The following is a 27,371-nucleotide window of genomic DNA, read 5'->3' as shown; positions in this document are numbered from 1 at the left end:
AAAATTTTCTATAACTTTGTCATTTACAACGTGCCTCTATCTTAAAAGTTAGTGGAAATAAATTTTCTATCTCAGTTTAAGGTGGATTAATCACAATTCAGTATACATCAAAAGAAGGGGGCTTCCATTCTGAAAAAGTGTTTCTAACACACCAAATCGCTAAAATCAACTCCTAAAGCACCATTAATTAAACGCACGTTTTGGTACCATTGCGACCACTGTGCACTGCACGCATCTGTGACCAGAGTCACCAGTCAGGGTTTTAGTATCCGAAAAATTCCTGGTATTAGGGTAAAGTAGTAAAACTGCCAAAATATTCGACTTTATTCATTTTCATTTTAGTTTCCAAGTGTTAACAATTGCGATAGGATAATATTTTTGTTCGCGGATGTTATTTATGGAATTTAGAAGAGTGTGGTAATAGGAGAGTGTAGCGTATTTGGGTATTTTCGTGATGAATAAATTAAATTTGGAGTAATTTGATTTTTTTTTCCGATTCAATAAAAAATTATTTTTTCGCTGCTATTTTCTATGAGGGCAGTAGTAGGGTGAAGCCATATTATATTATAGACATCACGCTTCGGTAAATATAATAACGTGAAAGCATAAAATAATGGAATCGAAATAAAGATCTGATTCGAGTTTCATAACCCTGGACTACATTTATTATATTCTGTCTATTTGCTGTGCTAATTCATATTACGCGAAACAACAACCACGGCTATGTTTAGAAAAAAAAAATCAAACTAGAATTTAGTTAGAGACTTTTTAGGCTTTGTGTTATTTGTTACCATTCAATGACAGATAAATGTTCGCGAAAATTACAGTTAAAACTTGTATTACCCTAATTTTAGATTGAAATTCTGGTACAGGACTATCGTAAATGAACTCCTCAACTAACACTGATAAATGGTCAAAATTGTAAAGAAATATAAAATTAAAAGTAATAGAAATATAATGATTAAAATTAGTCAGAATCTGAATTCAATCCGGCATCAAAGTCTAATTCTACCAAAGTGTCTAAATTATCATTTGATCTCTTTAAGTATTGCCGAATTTTTTCATCAAACTGCGTATTCTTCGTTCGTTTGGTTTTACTAGACTTAGAGATGATGCGATCCGCGATACATGGATCCGTCCACGCTAGAGCAGCTACTAGCATATCCTCGAGATTTCCTTCAGGCGACACCTAATTCAATATCGACATGTTTAAATAATTAAATTATTGTTGGGAAACTTGCCTTCCGTGATGAATACAATCGATTCATCTTGTGCCTATGATGAGCAGATTCTCCAGCTTCTTCGGAGTAGAACGATAACGGGAGAGGCTAAAAATTGTTTATGTAATTATCATTAACATAAGAAGTTATTCAGACATCTTATTACCCGTATTTGAATTGCCTGCGCCACCAGGTTGTGCACGATTCACCCTAACCGCAAATTCCTTTTCCAATCCTTGCGAAATTTCTTTAATGGTTGTGACTACATCGGGATGTGTTAATGCTTTACAAGAACAGGCTTCTTTTGCAGCATGCTTAATTAGCCATTCCACGGTGTTAATCATGGAATGCATATAGGATGGGCCTATGCTATAATCTCGGCTCAAGCACATGGGTCATTTATGCGTATTTCCGTTGCCGACTATCGCATTTGCAACTTTGCCATCAATCAAAGTGTATACTGCGTCTATGGTCAATGGAAGTTGTACACTTTCGAATTCGATTGTGATCGGATTTCGGTTATATTTCATTGACGTCATCGATAAAATTTTTATAAAGTTGTATTGTTAAGTCTGAAGTCTCTTTCGTCCAGCCCATTAGTGTTGGACGAACCATTCAATTGGATTGCGGAGCAGGATTTCTCCATATATTTTTATTTTCTTTAGTTTCAATCGATAATATCATCATATTTGCTACCAAAAGAGAATTGTCTTCGCCAATAATTCCTTGTTGGTTGTATTGGCTACATCCGGTAGCCGAATCCAATCCTCCAGCGATTCTTACGATGCAACCATTTGCTATAGTTGTGAAATTTCTAATTGTTTTTACGGATAAATAGCATTGAATAGTGCGGCTTATTTGTTGTTGTATTAGGGTACGCAACGGAACTTTCACCGCCAAAAACCCAAGTTCCCGATTTGGTTGTTCAAACGGAGGGATAATTAAATCGCGATACTTGACAATCTTAGAAAAAAGTGAAGTCTAATTAATAAATGACAATATAACCAAAGCAATTAGTTTTCAACCTTTTCCCATGGTTGCAATAAGTCTTGCTCAAACTCAAATTTCAAAAAACGTGCTATTGATTGGTATTTCCTTTTGCTCAAACATAGCTCTGTTTTTAGCTGAAGAGAGCTTTCGGTTGATACAGGATGCAATGTAGGTTTTTCTAAAAGTGATTTTGCGAACGACTCTCCTCCTGTTCTCAATCTCTTCAAAATCGTTTGCATATTTTTAAATTTATTTAGTTTTGCAATGCTTTCTGCTGCCATCAGAAGCTTCTCCACACTATTTTCTTCGTTGGCTAGGCAGTGAGCATGGCGACGTTTTATGCGCTTATTCAACTCTGTGAACATTTTTCTTTTGCGTCCAATGCGAGACGGTAAAGCAGCAGCTTCAGCATCAACCCCTTCACTATTTATTACCGGTAACTAGGAACAAAATACACATTGTAGATGTTTATATATATATATATATATATATATATATATATATATATATATATATATATATATATATATATATATATATATATATATATATATATATATATATATATATATATATATATATATATATATATATATATATATATATATATATATATATATATATATATATATATATATATATATATATAATGTTACTAAACTAGCGTGATTCCTACCTCAATTTCCATATCCAGCCAGATACCGTTTCGTTGAAAAAAACGAATTTGGCTTGGATTCCTTTTCCATTTTCTTAGAAATGTTTTTGTCCATATCTCGCAGTCTACGGAGACATGTTCGTCACGAATCCACGCAGCGAACTTCTTTTTATCCTGACCTAACTCGAAAAAAATTAAACTTAACTCTCGGTTTGTTACCATATTGAACACTAACAGAATGCACTTGAGTGAATGAAAAGTTATTTTGACTTAGAATGTCGAGTGAACCAGTTGGTTTGATGATTATTGATGATCTAGGTAGGCATAGCAACGCGTAGAAATCAACAGCGTATATCACTTGATAGAATATTTGTGCATGTAGTAGTTTAGGAAAGAGTTTCAGGGGTTTCAGTGATAATTTTGAGTAGATCTCATTTGGTAATATAAAAGCCCACAATAAATGTTTATGTACAATATATTTTCGACAACATAACGTTTAAAGTTGTTCCAATATTTTTGGAATCATTTTTGTCTAATACCGGAATACAAATTCCGCAACTTTTAGTATATAAATTATGGTAGGAAACCTGCGGCGAGCAGTTAAGTGCCTCTGGGAATCACTTTTTGTCTAATACCGGAATACTCCGGGTACTCAAACACTCGTAACTGTGGCCACAGACGTGTGCAGTGGACCAAACCAGTTGCGTTTGATTTCTTATCAAATTCCGCAACATTTCATATATAAATTATGATACGAAACCTGCGGCGATCAGTTAAGTGCCTCTGGGAATCATTTTTGTCTAATACCGGAATACACCGGGTACTCAAACCCCCGTGACTCTGGCCACAGATGCGTGCAGTGGACCAAACCAGTTGCATTTGATTTCTTATCAAATTCCGCAACTTTTCATATATAAATTATTATAGAAATCCCGCGGCAACTAATTTAGTGCCTCTGGAAATCACTTTTTGCCTAATAACGGGAGTTCTCCGGGTACTCAAACCACCCTAGCTCTGGCCACAGATGCGTGCAGTAGACCGAACTAGGTGCGTTTGATTTCTTATCAAATTCCGCAACTTTTCGTATATAAATTATAATAGGAATCCCGCGGCGACTAACTGAGTGCCTCTGGGAATCACTTTTTGTCTAATACCGGAATACTCCGGGTACTCAAACCCCCGTGACTCTGGCCACAAATGCGTGCAGTGGACCAAACCAGTTGCATTCGATTTCTTATCAAATTCCGCAACTTTTAATATATAAATTATGGCAGAAAATCTGCGGCGATCAGTTAAGTGCCTCTGGGAATCACTTTTTGTCTAATACCGGAATACTCCGGGTACTCAAACCCCCGTGACTCTGGCCACAGATGCGTGCAGTGGACCAAACTAGGTGCGTTTGATTTCTTATCAAATTCCGCAACTTTTCATATATAAATTATGATAGGAATCCCGCGGCGACTAATTAACTGCCTCTGGGGGTCGCTTTTTGCCCACTGTGCAACGATTGGCAAATGATCGCTACCGTGAGGATCAGGTACAACCTTCCACGTGCAATCTAACCGAAGTGATGTCGAGCACAGAGATAGATCTAATGCACTTGGACGTGCAGGAGGTCTGGGGATACGTGTTGCTTCGCCTGTATTTAAAACTGTCATATTAAATTCGTCACAAACATTGTATATCAAAGAGGATCGATTATCATTGTAGAGAGAACCTAACAATACTCCGTGCGAGTTGAAGTCTCCCAGTATCAGACGCGGAGCAGCCATGGATTCCACTACCTCAAAAATTTGACGTTGTCCAATTTGAACTTTGGGAGGTATATATATATATATATATATATATATATATATATATATATATATATATATATATATATATATATATATATATATATATATATATATATATATATATATATATATATATATATATATATATATATATATATATATATATATATATATATATATATATATATATATATATATATATATATATATATATATATATATATATATATATATATATATATATATATATATATATATATATATATATATATATATATATATATATATATATATATATATATATAGAAGCGATAGACATGTCTTTGCCTTTAATATTCGATTGGACTGCTACAGCCTCAATGCCAGCAATCATGAGGATGGTAATTCTATAGAAAGAATAGCACTTTTTAATTTCTAGAAGCACTCCTCCATACGGGGTGTCTCGATCTAGGCGAATAATGTTGAAATCATTTAAGTTGAAATTAATGTTTGAGGTAAGCCATGTTTCACATAGAGCAAAAGCATCGCATTTTAAATTATGCAGTAAAATTTTTAAGGAATTTTGATACTTCTGCAATTCCACTGTAAAACAGTGATGGAGTCTTTCACCTTAGGAGTTGAATTATCCATCGAAAGATATAATTGCTGCAAGGATGGGCCATTGAGCAATCAGTTGCTCTAAAAATGTTCTAATTGTTGGGAGGAAAGCTGAAAGTATACTCTTTAGTGGTTCAGAAATATTGAATGCTTTAAAAATTTAATCAACAATTTCAGAAAATTTCAATAATTCTACCCCCGGCTGAGGCTCAGAGGAAGTCGAAATTTTATTATTTCCAGTAATGGTGTTCTGTTTGGATTGTACATTCCCTAAACCGGACGGAATTGACTTCGGTTTTGAATCGGAATTTTTCGGCTTTGGGCGCAGTTTATCTATTGGCGGAGAAATTTTAAGGCCCTTTCTTGGCAGTTTGGGAAAAGAAGACTGTTTTCTTTTTTCTGGAATTTCCGGGTAAAACAAATGTTGTACCTTCACACGCTCCGTCAGAGTCAGACTGTTCCGAAAATAGAGATGTGTAAGTGTTTTCTAGGAAGATGGGTTTAGGGGTAGCATTTTTTAACATTTCTGCATAGGAGCGCTTAGACCTCTACTTCAAGGATCGTTTAATTTTATCCTCGCGCAATTTATAAATGGGGCATGCAAGGAGCTCATGCGAGTTTTCTCCGCACATTAAACATTTTTCTGAATCTTTACTGCATGTATCCTCTTGATGAGAACCCCCACATTTGCCACACCGTGCCTTATTGGAACAGTAAGTGGCTGTGTGGCCAAGCTGTTTACAAGATAAACAGTCGATAAACTTTTTTATCTCCTTCGTGTGATACTGAATGTAATTGCTTGCATTCAAGTATCTTTACGTCTTTAAGTATGGTGTCTTTGAAACGACCAACCCCATGCTTAATTAAGTCATCAACAGTCAAACTCGATTCTGTGATGACCCCATCAATTTCAATTTCCTTTGCAGGAATATACGCTCTATATTCACGCGTAAAAAGCTCGCAAAAAGCAATCGCATTGGCTTGTTTGAGACTACCAACGACAATGCGTATTTTATCTTTATTAACTTTGACTATCTCTTTTACATCCGAGAATCGCGAAGTCAAATCTTTCGAAATTTGGATGATATTTAGCGCATTTACTTTACGCCTAATAAATACTATCCATGGTCCCGTTGACGACTCTGGGTAAATTTTAATTCTAACCGGGTTTACATTTTCAGCAGAAGGCTTAGGAGGAGGATTTGTTACTCGTTCTCCCATCTCGTTATCCATTTTACCTATCAAGAAAAACTATCACAAAAAGGAATGAAAAATATACCTGTTATCTGCTTTCTATGACGTGACGAAGACACCGGTAGAAAACACCTCGTGTGTTACATTGTTAACTCGGTGCCCGTTATTTGACAATGTCACACTTGCTGTCCTTCTTCGTCGCGTTGTTTCTTCAGTAGAGAAATAGGCCTACCTGCAACACTTCAAAACTCTCTCCGGTTAAGCTGCTCGTCGGTATCACCACCACAAGCGCGCTCCCCCCGATTCCACCACCGCGGTAGACAAATGTGACTACCTGTGGCTTGCTGCGAAAACCCCACTGTCGATGCGGCAATTTTTGGTGCTACTTGTTTTCCTTATTCGTCGTATCGCTTCTGCGGTAGACAAATAGAGAAAATGGGTTTACCTCTGACGCCTCCCCTCTCGTCAATTAGAATTGCGCGACGACACCAATACAATATATTTTTTCTGTATGTACAGGCACGATCGCTGTCGATTTCTGCCACCGCGGTAGGCAAATTCGTCTACCCGCGATTTGCTGTCAAAACACCACTTGTCGAGGATGCCGATGACCACGCCTCCGACGTATCAACTGTCGACTAAAAACTTAACAAACCGGTCTCTCTCTCCCACAAAAACGCATACAGCGTCTCGCACTCCGTCGTCCGCTCGAGAACAAAACCTTCCACCTGGAGGCACAACCGTCCCAGCCGGTTGCAAAAACTGTTATGAAAGAAGCCCTAGAACAAATTGAAATCGAGACGGTTCAATAAGATGACCCAGAGAAATACAAAAATTGCCATTTTACAAAAAAATAAATAACTTTCGCAATTTTCATCGGATTCAAACTAATAAGCGCTTATTTTAATGGGTTATTAGCAGGCTTGAATTTCCCATAAACATATAATTTTTAGGATTGCTTTATCTTGCCGAAAATATTGACCACACGGTCATTTTTCTTCAAAAAAGGACGAAAAATTAAGAAAAAGTTCAATAGATTCGTAAATAACGTCAGAACCAGTAATTGCTTTAAAACAAAATGTTCTAGAGATTGAAAGTTTTTTCAATAACCTCAAATTCAACATAGTAATATTTCATATCGATGCACTTCAACCGAAGATATTTGGATTTTACTGAGCAAACTTTTAATTTTAAAGGAAAAATACATTTTTTCACTGTAACTCGAAAACTGTTCTACTGTAAATTTTTTGGACCTCATTTTCGGATCAAGCATGCAATTTTACATCAGAAATGGTGTTTGAATATTGAAGTTCAGATTTTTATTTTGTAAACTAGTGTTATCTTACCTTCTTCCGTTTTAGATGTGAAATATGAAGCTGCATATCGAGCTGGTTTGAGCTACTTACGATTCAATGAGGGTGACCAAGATATGCTGAACAAGTTAAAGTTGATAGAAAAGCAAATCAAGGGTCACTTAAACGAGAACTTCTTCAAGGTTCGCAGGGTAAGTATTGTGGAATAGTTGAAGGGTAGCAATATACATTCGGTAAAAACCATTACAGGAAGCAGTTGAGTATTACGAACGAAATTCCTACGAAGAAAAATTAGTTTCTTTCATAAAGACAGCTTTCGTTGAACTGGATGAACACGCCGAAGAAGTCACAATGGAACAACCCAGCGACAATAGTACTGATGATATTGACAATGGTGGAGATTCGGAAACTAAGGTACATACAGTTATTATTTTTTTTTTCAAAAAGGGATTTTTACCTTCTTACTAAAATCATATATATTTTTCGATCATCTTGATGGCACCCAATGCTGACATATCGTAATCCTAAATCTATGATCTGCGGGACCTTTTAACGAAAAACTTGGAAGACGTTGTGGTTCCGAGAAAATTAATCATAAAAGCATTCTACGAAGAATGTTGCTTGCTGTTAAGGGGGTCTTCTACTCTCATGGTTTCAAAAATCGATTTTTTCTTTATTTAATTTCAATCTATATGTATCTGAGAATACGCCACAGAAAGGTTTTGGTGAAAATCATATTCCTTGGCATGTTTCTGGGAACCGAAAAGTACTTATCTCCGGTCGTTTCTGAGATACTAAGCGCGGCGCACCACGATGGCGCTTGTCTATATTTTTGTGGGATGAGATTATCGTACCGAAGAAAGAATGCGACAGATATGTTGAGAAGCGTATGGGAACGAGATTACGAAAACTGAAGAAAGAAAACAAAAGTATCGGTGAGAAAGGAAAGGGAAAATTGACGAACAAATTAATCGGCCAGCTAAAAAAAATTATGGGCTGGCGATTCGGAGAAACTCAAATTCTGTAGAACATATGCGAAATGTAATCTGGGCTTCTCTCGAACCCTGCTCGTTATCGAACGAGAATCCTCAACACTCAAAGCATTCACCCGGCGAGGACAGTTGGTGTAAGTGGCGTCAAGGTGAAGTAGTAAAAAACTTTAAAAATTTGTTTTTTCGAATATGTCAGGATCTACGAAAGTCTATCATCTAATGATTTATTAGAAACATGCTTAGGAAGTTACACCCAAAACATCAATGAGTCTCTGAATAGTAAAATCTGTTCCTTAGCGCCAAAACACATGCAAAAATTATGGCAGGCAGGTGGTCAATGTTGTGACTTATTTGGCAGTCAGTATCTTCAACCAAAGATTTTCATCGATCAGCTATGCACTGATAATATAAATTCGTAAATATAATTAAATCGATCATACAATACACGAATTCATTCGTCGTTTTCTGCAACAAAGTATTTTCGTGCATTCTAAATAGTAGGTTTCGTTCATTTCATGAACAAGAATGGCCGCTTGGTGAACGAAATCTTTCGTAAATTTTACACGTTTAATGTATACTGCACAAATGTTATCGTTGATAACTATATTATTTTTCGTGAATGAAACGAAATGTTTTGTTTATTTTAATAAACATGTGTGTATATTACGAACGATTTAGTTGGTCGCACGAATTAATTTCGTTTATCTTAGAACAGTGTTCGTATTTATTATCCTCTTATTGTTTTCAGTCGATCTTTTGGGATCGATGTTTGACAACAAAGATTTTTTTTATTTAAAAAAATCGATGTGGCCAAATCGATTTTACTGTGGTACGAAGAAATGGCCGCTTGATGAACGAAAATTTTCGTGAATTTTACTTATTTAGGTTACATTGCACGAATGTAATCGTTGATAACGACATTATTTTTCGTGAACGAAACGAAATGTTTCGTGTATTTTAATAAACGTTTATGTATATTACAAACGATTTCGTTTGTCACATACGAAGGATCAATGTTTGACAGCACCGATTTTTTATTAATTAAAAAGATCGATCTGGCAAATTCGATTCTATTTCAACCTGCTCATCATTATTGAGTACTAGAAAGATTGTGGTGTGAAGAAATGGACGCTTGATGAACAAAAGTTTTAGTAACTTTTACATATCTAGTGTACATGGCACGAATGTTATCGTTGATAACGACATTATTTTTCGTGAATGAAATGAAATCATTCGTTTATTTCAATAAATGTGTGTGTGTATATTATGAACGACTTCGTTGGTTGCACGAATTCATTTCGTTCATCTTAGAAAAGTTTTCGAATTTATTGTCTTCTTATTTTTTCATTCGATCTTTTGAGATCAATGTTTGACAACACCGATTTTTTTAGTTAAAAAAACAGCTCTGGCAAAATCGATTTTATTGTGATATGAAGAAATGGTCGCTTGATGAACGAAAGTTTTCGTGAATTTTACTTATTTAGTGTACATTGCACGAATGTTGTCGTTGAAAACAACATTAATTTTCGTAAATGAAACGAAATGTTTTGTTTATTTTAATAAACGTCTATGTATATTACGAACAATCCCGTTGGTCGCACGAATTCATTTCGTTCATCTAAGAGAAGTTTTCGTATTTAATAGCATATTCTTTTGACATAGCTCCGGTAAAGAAAAACTCAAAATTATTCATACAAAACCATCGAACAGTTTGCGATGGCTCAACTGAATCCGTACTGCTCCAGATTCTGGATCAATTAGAAGCGGAAGAGGTTTAGAAAATCTTCCTGAAACCGGCGGACACGGATACGGCTACTAAATAGTCAGACAGAGATTGTCGTGATCATCAACAATTATATGACGTATAGCAACAATGACTCCATATTGAAGCTCTGTTGACGTTGACGGTTCGACGAATGGTGCTCGTAAATATTATAAAGATATTCGTATATAGCAGCGAACAATTCGTTTGCCGAACGAATCTGTTTCGTAATAAGCCAACGAAAGTCGTTTCGTGGTTTTCACGAAAAACTCGTAACAAAAAATAAATGTGTTTCAATAGAACTACGAACGATTCATTATATGTACGAAAAATTCGTATATTTTATTAAAATTATCTGTACGAAACTAATGCATAGCGATTTACGAATATATTCTATCAGTGTGGAGTTATCACCCTGCACTGATTCCAAGCTCTTCATATATCCTTATATCGTTATTTCAAGCTCAGTTCTCCGCCGGGATGATTCTCTAGTCGATTTAAGGGGGTCCTAATATTGAGCACTTTTTTGGGAATAAATAGTAAAACATCTACTCAATGGATTTAGAAACTTTATTTTTTATTTTGAAGATACATGTTTTGACTTTTCAATTTTATTTTTGAAGACGAAAAAAAATCTCTCGTCAGCTTAAAACTTCTTTGATGACATTGATGTTGAAAAGTCTGTAATCAGAAAACTCATATTTTTTATAATCAGAGCCACGTTGGCTATGTTTAGACGAATGGGATTCCTTTTATTTTATAATTTGAAAAAGTTATGTAACGATTTGTGAAAATTTCCTATATTTACGTTATTTTTTAGCCTGTTAGGGGCCATAAAAATGGAACAATTTGACATTTTGCAAATTCTTCTCGACCAAACATAGCGGTATGTTTTCTGAACAATTGGAGAAAAAATTATTGATATCGGACCAGAACTTCTATTACTTGACCGATCAAAAAAACACTACTAGAAGTTTCAGGTTAACTCGTAGTGCCTATAGTAAGGAAATGAACGAGGCTAGCAAGTTAAACAAAATTCTCCTACATTCTAAAGATTTTTAAATAAACTTAAAAAACAGGAATGGCGTTAATGTCACGAACGAAAAAAATATGTTCAATTATCTTTTCGACACAAATAGTGTATAGAAGCAGTTGGTATAACCCGTTGGGTACACTGATAATATAAATTCGTAAATATAATGAATTCGATCATGCAATTCGTCGTTTTCTGCAACGAAGTATTTTCGTACCTTCTGTAGTATCGTAACCAAGATTCTAACAGTCCAAAATGAACTACCTTCTCTAGATGCACCTTGATCTTCATCACCCTGTTATACATACGTCTCCCAACCTTTGAACGGAACGGATCGTTATATTTCACAGTGGTGTTCGGTGTGTAAATTTCAGTGATTCAAGGTCATCCTTTGTTCGTTCGTTAGCTGCCATTCTGCTGGTGCCGGCAGTAAATCCAGTACATTGTTTTCGCTGGTGCGGAACAATCGACGTTGTTTGCAGATAAGTTTTGCTTTATTTTTTTTTCCTCGTTTGCTTTCTTTCCTTTTCCCTACTTTTACTCTACCTTGTAATCAAATAATAAGACACATTCCCGTTTATATAACGCTCTGCCCTCGTGCTTAAATGGCCGAGGGCGAAATACCATCTGATGTAATCATGGAAGTCCCTGATCCCCCTAATACTCGCATTGCTCCCCGTATAAAGCAGTACCCAGAAGGTTCCTCTGGGCCATGGGTGGTATATTTTCGGACCGGAGAGAAACGGGTTAATATATTAAAACTTTCTCGAGATCTGACTGCTAATTACCCGGCCGTAACTCAGATAACACGTGTTCGGGCAAACAAGATACGTGTTCTAGTGAGTGATCTCGGCCAGGCAAACGCGATTGCTTGCTGTGAGCGCTTTACGCGGGAATTTAAAGCGTACGTGCCTTGTGTGGCCTGTGAAATCAATGGGGTAGTGTCCGAACCGGGCCTGAAATGCGAAGAACTGTTGGAGCACGGGGTTGGCTGCTTTAAGGACCCCTCACTTGAACAGATTAAGATCTTGGAATGCAAACAATTGTATACCGCAAACACCGAGGGAGGTAAGACTACCTACTCTCTATCAGGCTCGATTCGGGTGACATTCGCCGGGTCCTCTCTTCCCAACTACATCCTCCTTGACAAGGTTCGCCTACCAGTTCGCCTGTTCGTACCGCGGGTCATGAACTGCAGCAATTGCAAGCAGTTGGGCCACACAGCCACATATTGTGGAAATAAGAAACGATGCGGCAAATGCGAAGGAGAGCATGAGGATGACTCTTGCGACAAAGAAACTGAAAAGTGTATTTGCTGCGGGGGCCCTTCACATGCTCTTAAATCATGTCCTGCGTACAAGCAGCGCGGGGATAAAATTAAGCGCACCCTTAAGGAACGCTCAAGGCGTTCTTATGCAGAAATGCTAAAGAATGCTTCGCCATCTGTCCTGTCCGAAAATCCCTATGCTAGTTTGGCTAACGTTGAGCAAGAATCTGACGACCCACGAGAGGGAACATCTTTGGTTAACCCAGGGGAATCCAGGAAGAGGAGAAATCTGGCCTCCCCTACATTGCCTCGTAAGGGTGCCAAGGTGTCGTCCACTCAGAGTGCGCCATCTACAACCAATAAATCCAACGGAAGTGATGCACAAAAGCCGAAGCAATTTGCTCCAGGACTTGGAAATATTAATTCTAACAAGGAGTACCCACCACTTCCAGGGACATCCAAAACCCCAAGTGTCCCCTTTTTTCAAACAGATACTCAGTCCAGTAGCGGACTAATGAAATTTTCTGACATAGTGGACTTAATTTTCACAGCTTTCAATGTTACTGATCCTCTTAAAAGCCTTCTGATACGTTTTCTCCCTATAGTGCAAACATTTTTGAAGCAGTTGACTACTAAATGGCCCCTCCTTGCAGCGATCGTATCCTTCGATGGCTAAGTCATCGAACGAGGTCACCGATTCGATCACTGTTCTACAGTGGAACAGCAGAAGTATTCTCCCGAAAATCGATTCCTTTAAATTCTTACTAAATAGTTTAAAATGTGATGCTTTCGCATTATGTCAAACTTGGTTAACTTCCGATATAAATCTCAACTTCCACGACTTTAATATAATTCGTCTGGATCGAGAAAACCCCTATGGAGGAGTACTTTTGGGGATCAAAAAGTGCTATTCTTTCAACCGAATTAACCTCCCTTCGACACCAGGCATTGAGATTGTCGCTTGTCAAGTTTTAATCAAAGGTAAAGACCTTTGCATTGCTTCCATCTACATTCCTCCTAGAGCCTCGGTAGGGCACCGAACGCTTTGTAATATCACGGAATCCTTACCGGCACCGCGGCTAGTTCTGGGAGACTTTAACTCGCACGGTACGGTATGGGGCTGTCTTCATGATGATAATAGATCAACATTAATCCAAGATCTTTGCGATAATTTCAACATGACCATCTTAAACACGGGAGAAATGACGCGGATTCCTACACCACCAGCACGCGCAAGCGCGTTGGATTTGTCGCTTTGCTCGACATCGCTACAGTTAGATTGCATGTGGAAGGTGATCCCTGATCCCCACGGTAGCGATCATTTTCCTATCGTGATTTCAATTGCTAACGGTTCAAGACCATCGGAAACAATCAATGTCTCATATGACCTTACACGGAACATTGATTGGAAGAGTTACGCGACCGCGATATCCGTTAAAATCGAATCCACTCAAGAACTTCCTCCGGAGGAAGAGTACAGGTTTTTGGCTGGCTTGATTCTCGAAAGTGTGAATCAAGCTCAGACTAAACCAGTACCCAGCGCGAATACCCATGGACGGTCTCCCACCCTGTGGTGGGATAAAGAGTGCTCAGAGCTGTACGCGGAAAAGTCCACTGCATATAAGGCCTTCCGGGAAGACGGGTTACCCGCTAGCTATCAACAGTACGCGTCGTTAGAAAGGCGAATGAAGAGTCTAATGAAAGCCAAAAAACGCAGTTATTGGCGCCGGTTCGTCGACGGGTTAACGAGAGAAACAGCGATGAGCACTCTTTGGGGTACGGCTCGACGTATGCGTAACCGTAATAGTACCAACGAGAACGTGGAATATTCAAACCGTTGGATATTCGCTTTCGCCAAGAAGATCTGTCCGGACTCTGTCCCGGTACAGAAAACGTGCCGCGCCGCGTCTCCTCACGATACCATGAACCAAACACCGTTTTCGATGGTGGAGTTCTCACTTGCTCTCTTATCGTGCAACAATAACGCCCCAGGGTTAGACAGAATCAAATTCAACTTGCTGAAGAATCTGCCTGACACTGCAAAAAGGCGCTTGTTGAATTTATTTAACAAGTTTCTTGAGGGTAACATTGTCCCTTATGAATGGAGGCAAGTGAAGGTCATCGCCATCCAAAAACCAGGAAAACCAGCCTCCGACCACAACTCGTATCGGCCGATTGCAATGCTGTCCTGTATTCGGAAGTTGTTCGAGAAAATGATCTTGTTTCGCCTCGACAATTGGGTTGAAGCAAATGGCTTACTGTCAGATACACAATTTGGCTTCCGCAAAGGCAAAGGGACGAACGATTGCCTTGCGTTGCTTTCTACAGAAATCCAAATGGCCTATGCTAACAAAGAGCAGATGGCATCAGTCTTTAAGGGGGCTTTTGACTCAGTTTCTATCAACATTCTGTCAAAGAAGCTGCACTAGCATGGTCTTTCGCCAATTTTAAATAACTTTTTGCTAAACCTGTTGTCTGAAAAGCACATGCACTTTTCGCATGGCGATTTAACAACATTGCGATTTAGCTACATGGGTCTTTCCCAGGGCTCATGTCTAAGTCCCCTGCTCTACAATTTCTACGTGAATGACATTGACGATTGTCTTGCCAATTCATGCACGCTAAGGCAACTTGCAGACGACGGGGTGGTCTCTGTTACAGGGCCCAAAGCTGCCGACTTGCAAGGACCATTACAAAATACCTTGGACAATTTGTCTGCTTGGGCTCTTCAGCTGGGTATTGAGTTCTCCACGGAGAAAACTGAGTTGGTTGTTTTTTCTAGGAAGCGTGAGCCGGCGCAACTCCAGCTTTTATTAATGGGTGCAACGATCAACCAGGTTTTCACATTTAAATATCTCGGGGTCTGGTTCGACTCTAAAGGTACCTGGGGATGTCACATTAGGTATCTGAAACAGAAATGCCAACAAAGGATCAATTTTCTCCGAACAATAACTGGAACATGGTGGGGTGCTCACCCAGGAGACCTGATCAGGTTGTACCAAACAACGATATTGTCGGTGATGGAGTACGGGTGTTTCTGTTTCCGCTCCGCTGCGAACATACACTTCATCAAACTGGAGAGAGTCCAGTATCGTTGCTTGCGCATTGCCTTGGGTTGCATGCACTCGACCCATACGATGAGTCTCGAAGTGCTGGCGGGCGTTCTTCCGCTAAAAAATCGATTTTGGGAACTCTCATATCGATTGCTCATCCGATGCGACATTATGAACCCGTTGGTGATTGAAAACTTCGAGAGGCTCGTCGAGCTTAATTCTCAAACCCGATTTATGGCCTTGTACTTCGACTACATGGCACAGAGCATTAATCCTTCTTCATATACTCCCAACCGTGTCCGTTTCCTAGATACTTCTGATTCTACTGTATTCTTCGATACATCCATGAAGGAAGAGATTCGTGGAATCCCGGACCATATACGCCCGCAGGTAATCCCCAATATATTTTATAATAAATTCCGAGAAGTCGACTGCGACAAAATGTTTTACACTGACGGATCAAATCTCGATGGATCCACTGGCTTCGGTATCTTCAACAATACTATCACCGCTTCATTCAAGCTCAATGATCCCGCTTCAGTTTACGTCGCAGAGTTAGCTGCAATTCAGTACACCCTTGGGATCATCGACACTCTGCCCACAGATCACTACTTCATCGTTTCGGACAGCCTCAGCTCTATCAAGGCTCTTCGTGCGGTGAAGCCTAAAAAGTAATTCCCGTATTTTCTGGGGAAGATACAGGAGTCCTTGTGTACGTTATCTGAAAAATCTTATCAGATTACCTTTGTTTGGGTCCCCTCTCATTGTTCTATCCCGGGCAATGAAAAGGCCGACTCATTAGCAAAGGTGGGCGCATTAAATGGTGACATATACGAAAGACCAATCTGCTTCAACGAATTTTTTAGTATTTGTCGTCAGAGGACGCTCAACATAGAGATGGGCGAAACAGTTCACTTCGAAGAACCATTCCCGACTGAACAGTTCTATAAAAAGAACTAGTTCAGATGAACCGTTCTTCCGTTCAGCTGATATTTTACTTGTATCTAGCGAATGTCTCTCAAAACATTCGATTCTTGGAGAGGAACCAAACAGATGCTGCCCAAACTATTATCTGTATGCTTAACAAGTTCATCAAGGGTGGCGATTTCTTCATTATGTATAACTAGAGAAATAGAGAATGAGATGAGTCGTTCGCTTATGAGTCGTTCTTCGCCGGTTTTATTCTGGGAGAGCACAGAGAGCGGTTTGTGGGACGGCAAGTCAGTTCATTTTCATTCGTTCGCCTAAAAATTGGTCCGAGAAATTCGCTAAACGGCTTTGGGTCATATTCAGTTCATTCGCTTTGAAGAGAATTGAGAACTACCGTTCTTTTAAAAAGAACTTCCGTTCGCTCATTCTCTTCAAAGAACCAGTTCACTTCAACCGTCCGCGAACGAATTGCCCATCTCTAGCTCAACAGTTGGCAAACCTCGTGGAGCAATGGGGAACATGGACGATGGCTACATTCGATTATCCCAAAGGTATCAACGAAGCCTTGGTTCGGGGGGATGGATGTGGGTCGGGATTTTATTCGTGTAATGTCCCGACTTATGTCCAATCACTACACCATGGATGCGCATTTGCGGCGTATTGGGCTTGCGGAGAGTAGTCTGTGCGCTTGTGACGAGGACTATCACGACATCGAACACGTTGTCTGGGTATGCACCGGGTATTGTGACGCCAGGTCTCAGTTAAAGGAATCCCTTCGGGCCCGAGGTAGACCACCCAATGTACCAGTCCGAGATATGCTGGCAACTCGTGATTTCCTCTATATGTCCCTTATTTATACCTTCATAAAAACGATAAATATCCCAATTTAGCCTCTCTCTTTTATTTCTCGTTTTTAGAGTTTCCTCCTGCCTTGTGGAACCGATCAGCTCCAGAGTGCCACTATGTAACCGCCGTCGCCCTTACCACTACGCCTGCATAGAAGGAAACTGAAGCGAGAGCGACTCGAGGTCCGATGACTTTTGAAGGATTCCCCGCGGGTCCGAAGAATACCATCCGCCAATCCGGTACTCGACGACTTACTAGACTGAGGCGCAAATTTGTTTCGCTGATCCCCCTTCCCCCCCCCCCTTTGGAGCGAAAGTTGCAAGTTTTGCTCTTCTTTCCCTGTCTCTCCCCTGTCCTTGATACAACTGCTGCTACATTGATGCGGAAATAAGCCACCCTCTGAATATCTTGACCAAGCATAAGTTTTAGTTAAAAAATTCAAATTAGTATTCTGTATTCCTACACCCAAAACAAAAATCTCTTGCAATAATTGCAAGCGACAATCACTTGCAAATAATGTTAGCATCGCTTGCAATTTTGCAGTTAAAGCCGCTTGCAATTGTTGCAAGCATATAAAATCACTTCATCTCTCTCTATACGTTCATACGTTTCTTCAACACATTGTCAAAGGATTACCACAACATTCACGTGCCTATGCTGGTTGGTATAGCAACGCACGGCGAGTTTTTATTTTCTGTCTACTTTTTATTCATTCCTCACCAACATCATCAAACGCAGTTTTGTGCTTTATTCATTATACACGAGACAGCATCAAATTGCGGATGTGACGATTGTACGAGTTTTAACGTGCTGTTCTCATGTGTAAGGACATATCAGTGCTTATAGTTAGTGCTATGATGCGCAAGGACGTGAGTTCAAAGCTGGCTGCGTATTTTACTTTTTTCATTAATCGTGAAATCATCCAATAGTTTATATATGATTTTTATTCACTTATTACTATCTGATAGTATGGTTGGGTGGATAAAGAATTGCTTAGCGATCTGTTTGTGCGGGGTTCATTTTTCAATGCCAACAGTCTTTTTTCTAACTCATATTGGTCACCAATACACATACATCGCTAATATATACGCAAAATTCGCATTTTCTGTTTCTTGCATTGCATGCAAGAAAGCTTCTTGCAATTTTCGCACATTACCAGAACGCTAGCAATTTTCGCTCGTATTTATTGCATTAATGTAAGCGAATCTTACCGGGTATGTTTTGGGTGTAGTTTTAAGATAGCTATAATTTCTACTCTTTATTGAAACTCTTGTCCTCCATTTTGTAAATAGAATTGAATCCCTAGTTTTAAGATTTCTGTGAAATTTCTCATAAATATTTGTTCCCCCTTTTGTGTACTAAACTATATTGTTAGTTTTAAGATAACCGTAAAATATTTCGTAAAATACTATTACTCCCCCTATTGTATATCAAAGTGAATCCCTTGTTTTAAATTTTTTCATAAAAAAATTTTTTGGCCCTCTCTTGTATATTGAATCTTATTTCTAGTCTTAAGATAGCTGTAAATTTTCTTTTCCTTTGTAAAAAAAAATATTTCAACATTGTAACCTCCTAGTTTTAAGATATCCAAAATGTAAAAACAAAAGTATTTGGCACCGCCAAGCTAACGCATTTGTGCCTATCAAATAAACGAAATGAATAAAAAAAAATCACCCTGTTATAGGCAATTCATATCTGTGTGAGTTGTAACATATCGGTAAATGAAAACATTATTCGTATTCTATCTGGTAACGAGACCACACGGGTTATACGAGACTGAGCGTGGAGAACATTACATTTTGGCGACGAGGATAGAAATGGCGAACCCGTTTGGTAAGTATGTCACTAATAAAAAGGCAGCCCTAAGTTTGCACCGCTAAAACAACAAAAATGATCCATAAAAAATTGAAAAACGATCCATAAAAAAGTTGTCAATGTTCCATAAAACAAAACTGAAAATCCATAAAACAGTGTAAATGATCCATAAAAAGGGGTGATTTGATCCATAGATTATGTAAAATTGAACCATAAAATGGTCGCAAAAGAGCACTAAAATAGTAATAAAAGAGCAATTAAATTCAACCAATGCCCCATAAAAATATAGGAAATGTTCCATAAAATGATACATTTTGCGCCATAAATTAACTGACATTGATCCATAGAATATTAACAATGTACAATAAAACACGTCGATATGTTCCATAATATCGACAAAAATGTTCCACGGTATTACAAAATGGAGCAATAAAATGTCAGAAAAAGTTCCATAAATTTGATGAAAATGTTTGCTAAATAATTTTTCTTGGTCCATAGAAGATGTAGAAATGAACATTAGAAATGATTCATATATCGAACGTTAAATTATGGTTCATGGATATTTACAAAACGATCCATAGGAAAAGAAAATGTAAAACGATCCATTAATATGTGCTTATGCACCAGAAAAAGTAAATTTTAATGAACTCATGCGAAATTTTTGCTATTCGAACTAATAATAAAGTTTATTACATTTGGTTGTAATGTCAAACTACAACAAACCATGCATACATGCACTGCATATAACTACAACAAACAATGCATACATTATAGTTAAACTTAAGCTTCCGTATCCCACTAGTCAGGTAACTGACCTTAGCTAACCTGAAATCATTATGGCAACTCTTTAAACGTCAGGGTATTTATGATATTAGAGTGCTGATAGTTATTAGACCACTGATACAGGCTGGCATGAGTCGCAAATACTATCTGAATAACTATCTGAAGCGAAAACGGACACTTTATACACGAACACTGACTAATGTGGCTACGCCACATCGCTTTCTAGTGCACTGTCCGACTTCGCTGCCGCTCAGTCGGCTTTTAACTAGCTATAGCCCCTATGTTTAAGTAAACCGGGCAAACGAGAGGACCACAGGTTTGCTTGCAATTCCAGCTACGGGTTAATCAATGCCTCGTCCAACGGATCCTCAGCGGCTTTGCGCCGCTTCGGATCCTTGGCCTCGGATATGCGGATAAGCCGCATCACACTAGCTCCCAGTATAAGCTCACTTGTTAAAACACTGTCACTGTTATGAGAATTATTAAGCACAACTTATTTTTTCAGTTTACCGTAAAATTTCGCATGAATTCATTAAATTTATTTTTTCTAGTGCATATGCACATATTAATGGATCGTTTTACATTTTCTTTTCTTATGGATCGTTTTGTAAATATCCATGAACCATAATTTAACGTTCGATATATGAATCATTTCTAATGTTCATTTTTACATCTTTTATGGACCAAGACAAATTATTTAGCAAACATTTTCATCAAATTTATGAAACTTTTTCTGACATTTTATTGCTCCATTTTGTAATACCGTGGAACATTTTTGTCGATATTATGGAACATATCGACGTGTTTTAATGTACATTGTTAATATTCTATGGATCAATGTCAGTTAATTTATGGCGCAAAATGTATCATTTTATGGAACATTTCCAATTTTTTTATGGGGCATTGGTTGATTTTAATTGCTCTTTTATTACTATTTTAGTGCTCTTTTGCGACCATTTTATGGTTCAATTTTACATAATCTATGGATCAAATCACCCCTTTTTATGAATCATTAACATTGTTTTATGGATTTTCAGTTTTGTTTTATGGAACATTGACAACTTTTTTATGGATCGTTTTTCAATTCTTTATGGATTATTTTAAATATTTTATATGCAAAAGTACATTTTCCTTAATAAAAAGGGGATTTCGGATGTAAATAATTAATCGAGGTAAACGAAAACCAAGAATACGCACAAAAAAAAACAATCGCTTCAATGCAGTAACAAAATGTCCGATTTGACTCTGCGTAATAGCAGGTGAAAAGTGGTTGATATGAGACCGTTTGCTTAAATGCAGTGAAATAAAAAAATGTGGTGGAAAAATAATCGCTTCAATGCGGGAACTTCCGTGCTCAGAAAATGAGTCAATCAGTTAGACAGGCAGAAATCGATGAAAAAAGTAGTTTTTCAACAAGTAGTATTGGTGTGATTGGTGTGGAAAAAACCTGTTTTAATCCACCTAGAGGTGCAATTGTGCCTTTCTCATTTCTCCAAACTATGATTTAATAGCTGGTTCGTACAATATAACTTTATGGAAATGTCTTTCATTCTTATTACACTTGGTAAGTATATATAAGAGCACCTTTTTGCATTCATCGCGGTATCGGTTTGAATCGGAGTTTTCTATGTGATCGACCTCCACAACCCGTAACTCCGGTGCTGGAAGTCGGATGGAGATGGAATTTAATATCAGTTTCTGGGGACGCAACACCTTTCATTTGAGACTAAGTTGAGCAAATCTAGCCATTTTCGAGAAACCAATATAACCGTTATTCTGACTTTGGATGCTTCCGGATCCGTCGATGGTGGCCAGTGTGGCCAAAGAGACTTTGAATGACTGTTGGGGACCTAGATCTACAAATTCAACAGTTGTGTTTACATTTTGGAAAAAAATCACCTTTTTACATTCATCGCAGAATTCGTTAGAATCGGGATTTGCTGCGTGATCGTACGTATCACCCTGTAATTCAGGAACCAGAACTCGGATCCACACAAAATTCAACAGCAGCTGATGGACCTTTCATTTAAAATTAAGTTTGTCAAAATCTGTTCAGAAAATTCCGAGAAACCGATTTGGAAAAATCAACAAATTTTTCTTTGTAACCATACTCTTCAACTCGTAATTCGGAACAAGATGTCGGTTGAAAATGAAATTCAATAGCAACCTATGGGAATATTATACCTTTCATTTGAATCTTAGTTTGTAAAAATCGGTTCAGCCATCTCCGAGTAACCGATGTGGACATTTTGTTAACAAATCCGCACATACACACACATACATACACACATACACATACACACATACATACATACACACAACTCCGCTAGCGAATGACGGATCTCAATAGTAGCACGTCTGTAATAACATACGTACATGGAACTATTGAGAACCAGAGCTACAGGTCCAAAGCCCTGGTAAAGGAGGATGGTTGTGATGATCCGGGCCGAGATCACCACGTAAAGCAAGATAGGGCATAACCCCAATTCCAAGGCGTGAAGCGACCCGTGCCGAGGGATGAGTGATCGAGGGGGTGAAAAAGATGCTCGATCGTTAACGGAGCCTGTGGGGTACCTGGGCAACCCCCACAGTAAGCGTCCCTTACCACGCTAATGCGGAGCTCTGGCGTGGCGGACATATATTTCTCGCGCTACTCGTGGGACTATACATGGAGGTAAATAAAAATAAAAACAAACAGACGGAGGTGCCAAACCCCTTCGCAAGAGGTGGTTTGGCGAGGTCTCCCCCCGTGGGGAGAGTAGTGGAGCGATGAGTGCTGCATCCGAAAGCACCAGTGACCCCCCAGCAGCGGTAGGCAATATCCCTACCAATGCATCGGAGGGGCCAATAGCTGCGATGCGCAAAGTAGCGAAGCAACTCGATTCTATAACCGACTTCGCTAGCGCAAAGCAGAACATAGCCAAGGAGTTGAAGTTGAGCCTCTTGGAGCTCCGGAAAGCTGTTCGTGTCGCAAGACAGGAACAGCAGGCCTATGTTGAGAGGGTGGAATGTCGGGAGAGGCCCGACAGAGAAACCCAGACAGTGGCCTCCAATAGGGAGGAAAGAGAGAAGGTCGATAGAGGTTCACAGACAGTGGCCTTTACCTTCTACGGAGCAGCCACGTCGATCGGAGCGGCGACTGAGTTCCCCTCGAAGGGAAAAGGAAAGGGCAATCGCAAGACGGCATCGAATGCGAAGCGCCCTAGGGAGTCGCCAGGCGAGGGTGCCAAAACCGACACCACTCGGCGTGCAACCGTCAAGGTCAAACGCCGCCTGGGTGAGGTTAGCGAGGGCGCACAATCAAGTGCAGTATATAAGGCCTTGGCCCAAGAGGTCCTTGGTGAGGGCGCCCAAATCAGGTCGCTAGGTGCGGAAACAACTCTCCAGTGCAAGCACTTGGACGAGTTGGCGACCGCAGAAGACGTCGTCGCAGCCGTCAAGGAGCACTGCGGCGTCACAATCGAGCGGGCCTCTGTGCGATTGAGGGACGGACCCTCTGGCACCCAAGTAGCCTACCTCAGGCTACTGAATGCGGATGCCAAAAAGGTAACCGAGAAAGGGAAGCTGAAGATCGGCTGGTCGGTATGCCCTATTAGTATACCCCAGCCGCCTTCAGTGGACAGGTGCTATCGGTGCCTAGAATCCGGCCATAAAGCATACGAATGCAAAGGCATAGATAGGAGCAAGCTATGCCGTCGCTGCGGCGAGGAGGGGCATAAAGAGCGGGGGTGCACTAAGGCATATAAGTGCCTTATCTGCACCGCTAAGAAGCAAGCCCATAAACATGCTATGGGCGGACCTTCGTGTCCCTTCGGTGAGTTAAATAAGAAGAAGCCGTGAGAGTCACACAGCTAAATCTTAACCATTGTGCAGCAGCCCAACAGCTGCTGTGGCAGTCGGTCTCGGAGTCGAGGACAGATGTCGCCCTCTTATCAGACCCGTACAGCATCCCTGCCGGCAACGGCAATTGGGTGTCGGACGGGTCTGGAATGGTGGCAATCTGTACAACGGGAAGGTTCCCGGTTCAAGAGGTAATACACCCCTCCGCCGAGGGTGTGGCGATTGCCAAGATCAATGGTGTGTTCTATTGCAGCTGCTACGCCCCACCAAGGTGGCCAATAGAACAGTTCTACCAGATGATCGACAGGCTCTCGTCGGACCTCGTGGGCCGGAAACCGGTAGTAATAGCGGGAGACTTCAACGCTTGGGCAGTGGAGTGGGGCAGCCGCTGTACAAATAGCAGGGGTCAAGCGCTAATGGAAGCGTTTGCGAAACTCGATACTGTGCTAGCTAATGATAGCTCCGCTAGTACATTCCGTAGAAACGGAGTGGAGGCGTGGATTGATTTGACCTTTGCCAGCCCGAGTCTGGCTCCAGGCATGGAATGGAGGGTAGACGAAGGCTACACCCATAGCGATCATTTAGCAATCCGCTTTAAGATCAACTATGGTGTGCAGCATCCGAGAGCGGGAGATCCCTGTCAGGTACGCGGGTGGAAGTCCAATCACTTCGACAGCGAAGCTTTCACCGCGGCCCTGGGACTGGAGGCCAACACCGACAGTCTAAGCGGGGATGCGCTGGTAGCTGTTCTATCACGCGCGTGCGACGCCACTATGCCGAGAAAAACACTGCCAAGAAACGGTAGATGCCCGGTATACTGGTGGAGTGCCGAGATTGCAGCTCTACGGTCAGCCTGTCTCAGAGCTAGACGTAGGATGCAAAGAGCTCGCACCGAGGATGCAAGAGAGAACCGCCGTGAAGCGTTTCGAGCTGCGAAATTAGCCCTTAACAAGGCTATTAAAAGCAGCAAGAGAGCGTGTTTCGACAACCTGTGTGAGAGTGCCAACGCGAATCCGTGGGGTGACGCCTACCGGATTGTGATGGCCAAGACCAAAGGGGGCTCCTCACCCCCAGAACGGTCTCCGGACCGGTTGGCAACGATTATCGAAGTACTCTTCCCGTCTCGAGCCACAAGCCCCTGGCCACCTGCACTACGAGACAGTGCGGGTACGGTCGAAATGGTGGCTCCAATGACGAATGAAGAACTACTCGCAGTGGCTAAATCCCTAGCAATGAACAAAGCTCCAGGGCCGGATGGAGTTCCAAACAACGCTCTCAAGGCAGCGATCATAGCGAACCCGAACATGTTCAGGCTAGCTATGCAGAGATGCCTTGACGAGTGCCGTTTCCCCGATAGATGGAAAAGGCAGAAACTGGTGCTGTTGCCGAAGCCCGGGAAGCCGCCAGGCGACCCATCGGCGTACAGACCAATCTGTCTGATAGACACGACTGGCAAACTGCTTGAGAGGATCATCCTCAACAGGCTCACCCCGTACGCGGAAGGTACGGACGGTCTGTCAAGCAACCAGTTTGGCTTTCGGAAGGGTAAGTCCACAGTGGACGCTCTCAACTCAGTGATAAATACTGCCGAGATAGCGATCCAACGAAAAAGGCGAGGTATTCGATACTGTGCGTTAGTGACACTTGACGTGAAGAACGCATTCAACAGCGCAAGCTGGGATGCCATCGCGCTCTCGTTACACCGGCTTAGCCTACCGGTGGGTCTGTACCGGATCCTGGAAAGTTACTTCCAAAACCGCGTACTGCTATACGAGACCGATGCCGGTCAGAAAAGGGTTCCGATTACCGCCGGAGTCCCGCAGGGCTCGATCCTAGGCCCGGTGCTATGGAACCTCATGTATGACGGGGTTCTGAGACTGAAGTTCCCTCCTGGGGTCAAGATCGTCGGCTTTGCCGACGACGTAACCTTGGAGGTCTACGGGGAGTCAATTCCTGAGGTAGAACTAACCGCAGAACACGCGATTAGCACGGTGGAGGAATGGATGAGCGCGAGAGGCCTGGAGCTCGCTCATCATAAGACGGAGGTAGTTATCGTCAACAACCGCAAGTCGGCACAACATGCAGTTATCCATGTGGGAGAAGTCGCGATCACTTCACAGCGAAGTCTGAAGTCTCTCGGAGTCATTATAGACGACAAGCTGACCTTCGGCAGCCATGTCGACTATACGTGCAAGAGAGCGTCGACTGCTGTTGCGGCACTATCGAGAATGATGTCCAACAGCTCAAAGGTGTGCGCCAGTAGACGTAGGTTACTGGCAGGCGTTGCCGTATCTATCCTCAGGTACGGCGGCCCGTCATGGTCAAGAGCACTGAGGGTAACCAGTTACCTACAGAAACTGGAGAGCACCTACCGCGTGATGTGCCTCAGAGTGATATCTGCCTACCGCACGGTATCACACGATGCATCCTGCGTGATAGCGAGCATGATGCCAGTCGGGCTGGTCATTCGGGAACATGAGGAGTGCTTTGAGCTACGTGGAAATAGGGGAGCCCGCGAGCGCACCAGGGTGACCTCGGTCGCCAGATGGCAGCGTGAGTGGGACAACTCCTCGAAAGGTAGGTGGACCCACCGGCTGATACCTAGCATATCGAGCTGGGTGGGAAGACCCCATGGGGAAGTTCACTTCCACCTGACACAATTCCTGTCAGGCCATGGCTGTTTCCGTCAGTACCTCCACAGGTTCGGGCACGCGGAGGTCCCAGTCTGTTATATGAGACTGTTATATGAGACTCGGCCCTCCGGGCCTCGGTTAGAAAGTCGGTTTTTGGAGCAATTGCATAACCTTTCTATATAAGAAAGGCAAAAGAATAATATTTAATTAGCTTAATAAGCATGAGTTCAATGTTATCTTCATGTGATTATAATTTGCAAAGGTTGGTGGAATGCGTTTGAACGTGTAGGGAATGGGGGTTTAGTAGAGTGGGTGTGGAGGATGCGTCAGAAATCCTTCATCTTATTTCGGTATACGGGGTGGATGAAGGAAATCTGGGCGTGAGGGTGATCCAAGAAGAGGGGAGTGATGAAGGAGGGAGGTGTAAGGGCAAGGTGGGGAGGGGGGGGGGAAGGGGCGGCTACGCAATACTCAACTGCATATTTTGCCTTCCATTTGAGACTTGGTTTGAGAAAATCGGTTCAGTCATCACCGATGAACCGATGTGACTTTAATTGTGGAATATGCCCGGAATTCCGGACTTCCGGAATCGTCGATAGTGGACAATATATTCAAAGAATGTTTGATTGGCAATCAGTGATCTAGATCTACG

General features: G+C 40.9%; 2 protein-coding genes across 11 annotated transcripts in view; one reads left to right on the top strand and one right to left on the bottom strand.

Annotated features, from left to right (window-relative positions):
* LOC131683301 (protein sex-lethal-like) overlaps nucleotides 1-27,371 on the bottom strand; it is an 814,973-nt gene that overhangs the window by 149,229 nt on the left and 638,373 nt on the right. The gene's annotated exons all lie outside the window — the stretch shown is intronic.
* LOC131683299 (cartilage-associated protein-like) overlaps nucleotides 1-27,371 on the top strand; it is a 651,036-nt gene that overhangs the window by 433,633 nt on the left and 190,032 nt on the right. For 7 of the 8 annotated variants that reach the window (XM_058965141.1, XM_058965143.1, XM_058965137.1 and 4 more), the window contains 2 exons: nucleotides 7,814-7,956; nucleotides 8,015-8,179. In XM_058965141.1, coding sequence (XP_058821124.1) covers nucleotides 7,814-7,956; nucleotides 8,015-8,179 — 308 coding nt within the window. Of the gene's footprint in view, nucleotides 1-7,787; nucleotides 7,957-8,014; nucleotides 8,180-27,371 lie in introns of those variants that run through there. The other variant, XM_058965144.1, reaches the window with a different exon arrangement.

Source organism: Topomyia yanbarensis, chromosome 2, assembly GCF_030247195.1.
Source record: "Topomyia yanbarensis strain Yona2022 chromosome 2, ASM3024719v1, whole genome shotgun sequence".
In the NCBI taxonomy this organism is placed as follows: domain Eukaryota; kingdom Metazoa; phylum Arthropoda; class Insecta; order Diptera; family Culicidae; genus Topomyia; species Topomyia yanbarensis.
Note: the sequence above shows the minus strand (reverse complement) of the source record. Positions and strands in the feature narration are given on the sequence as shown.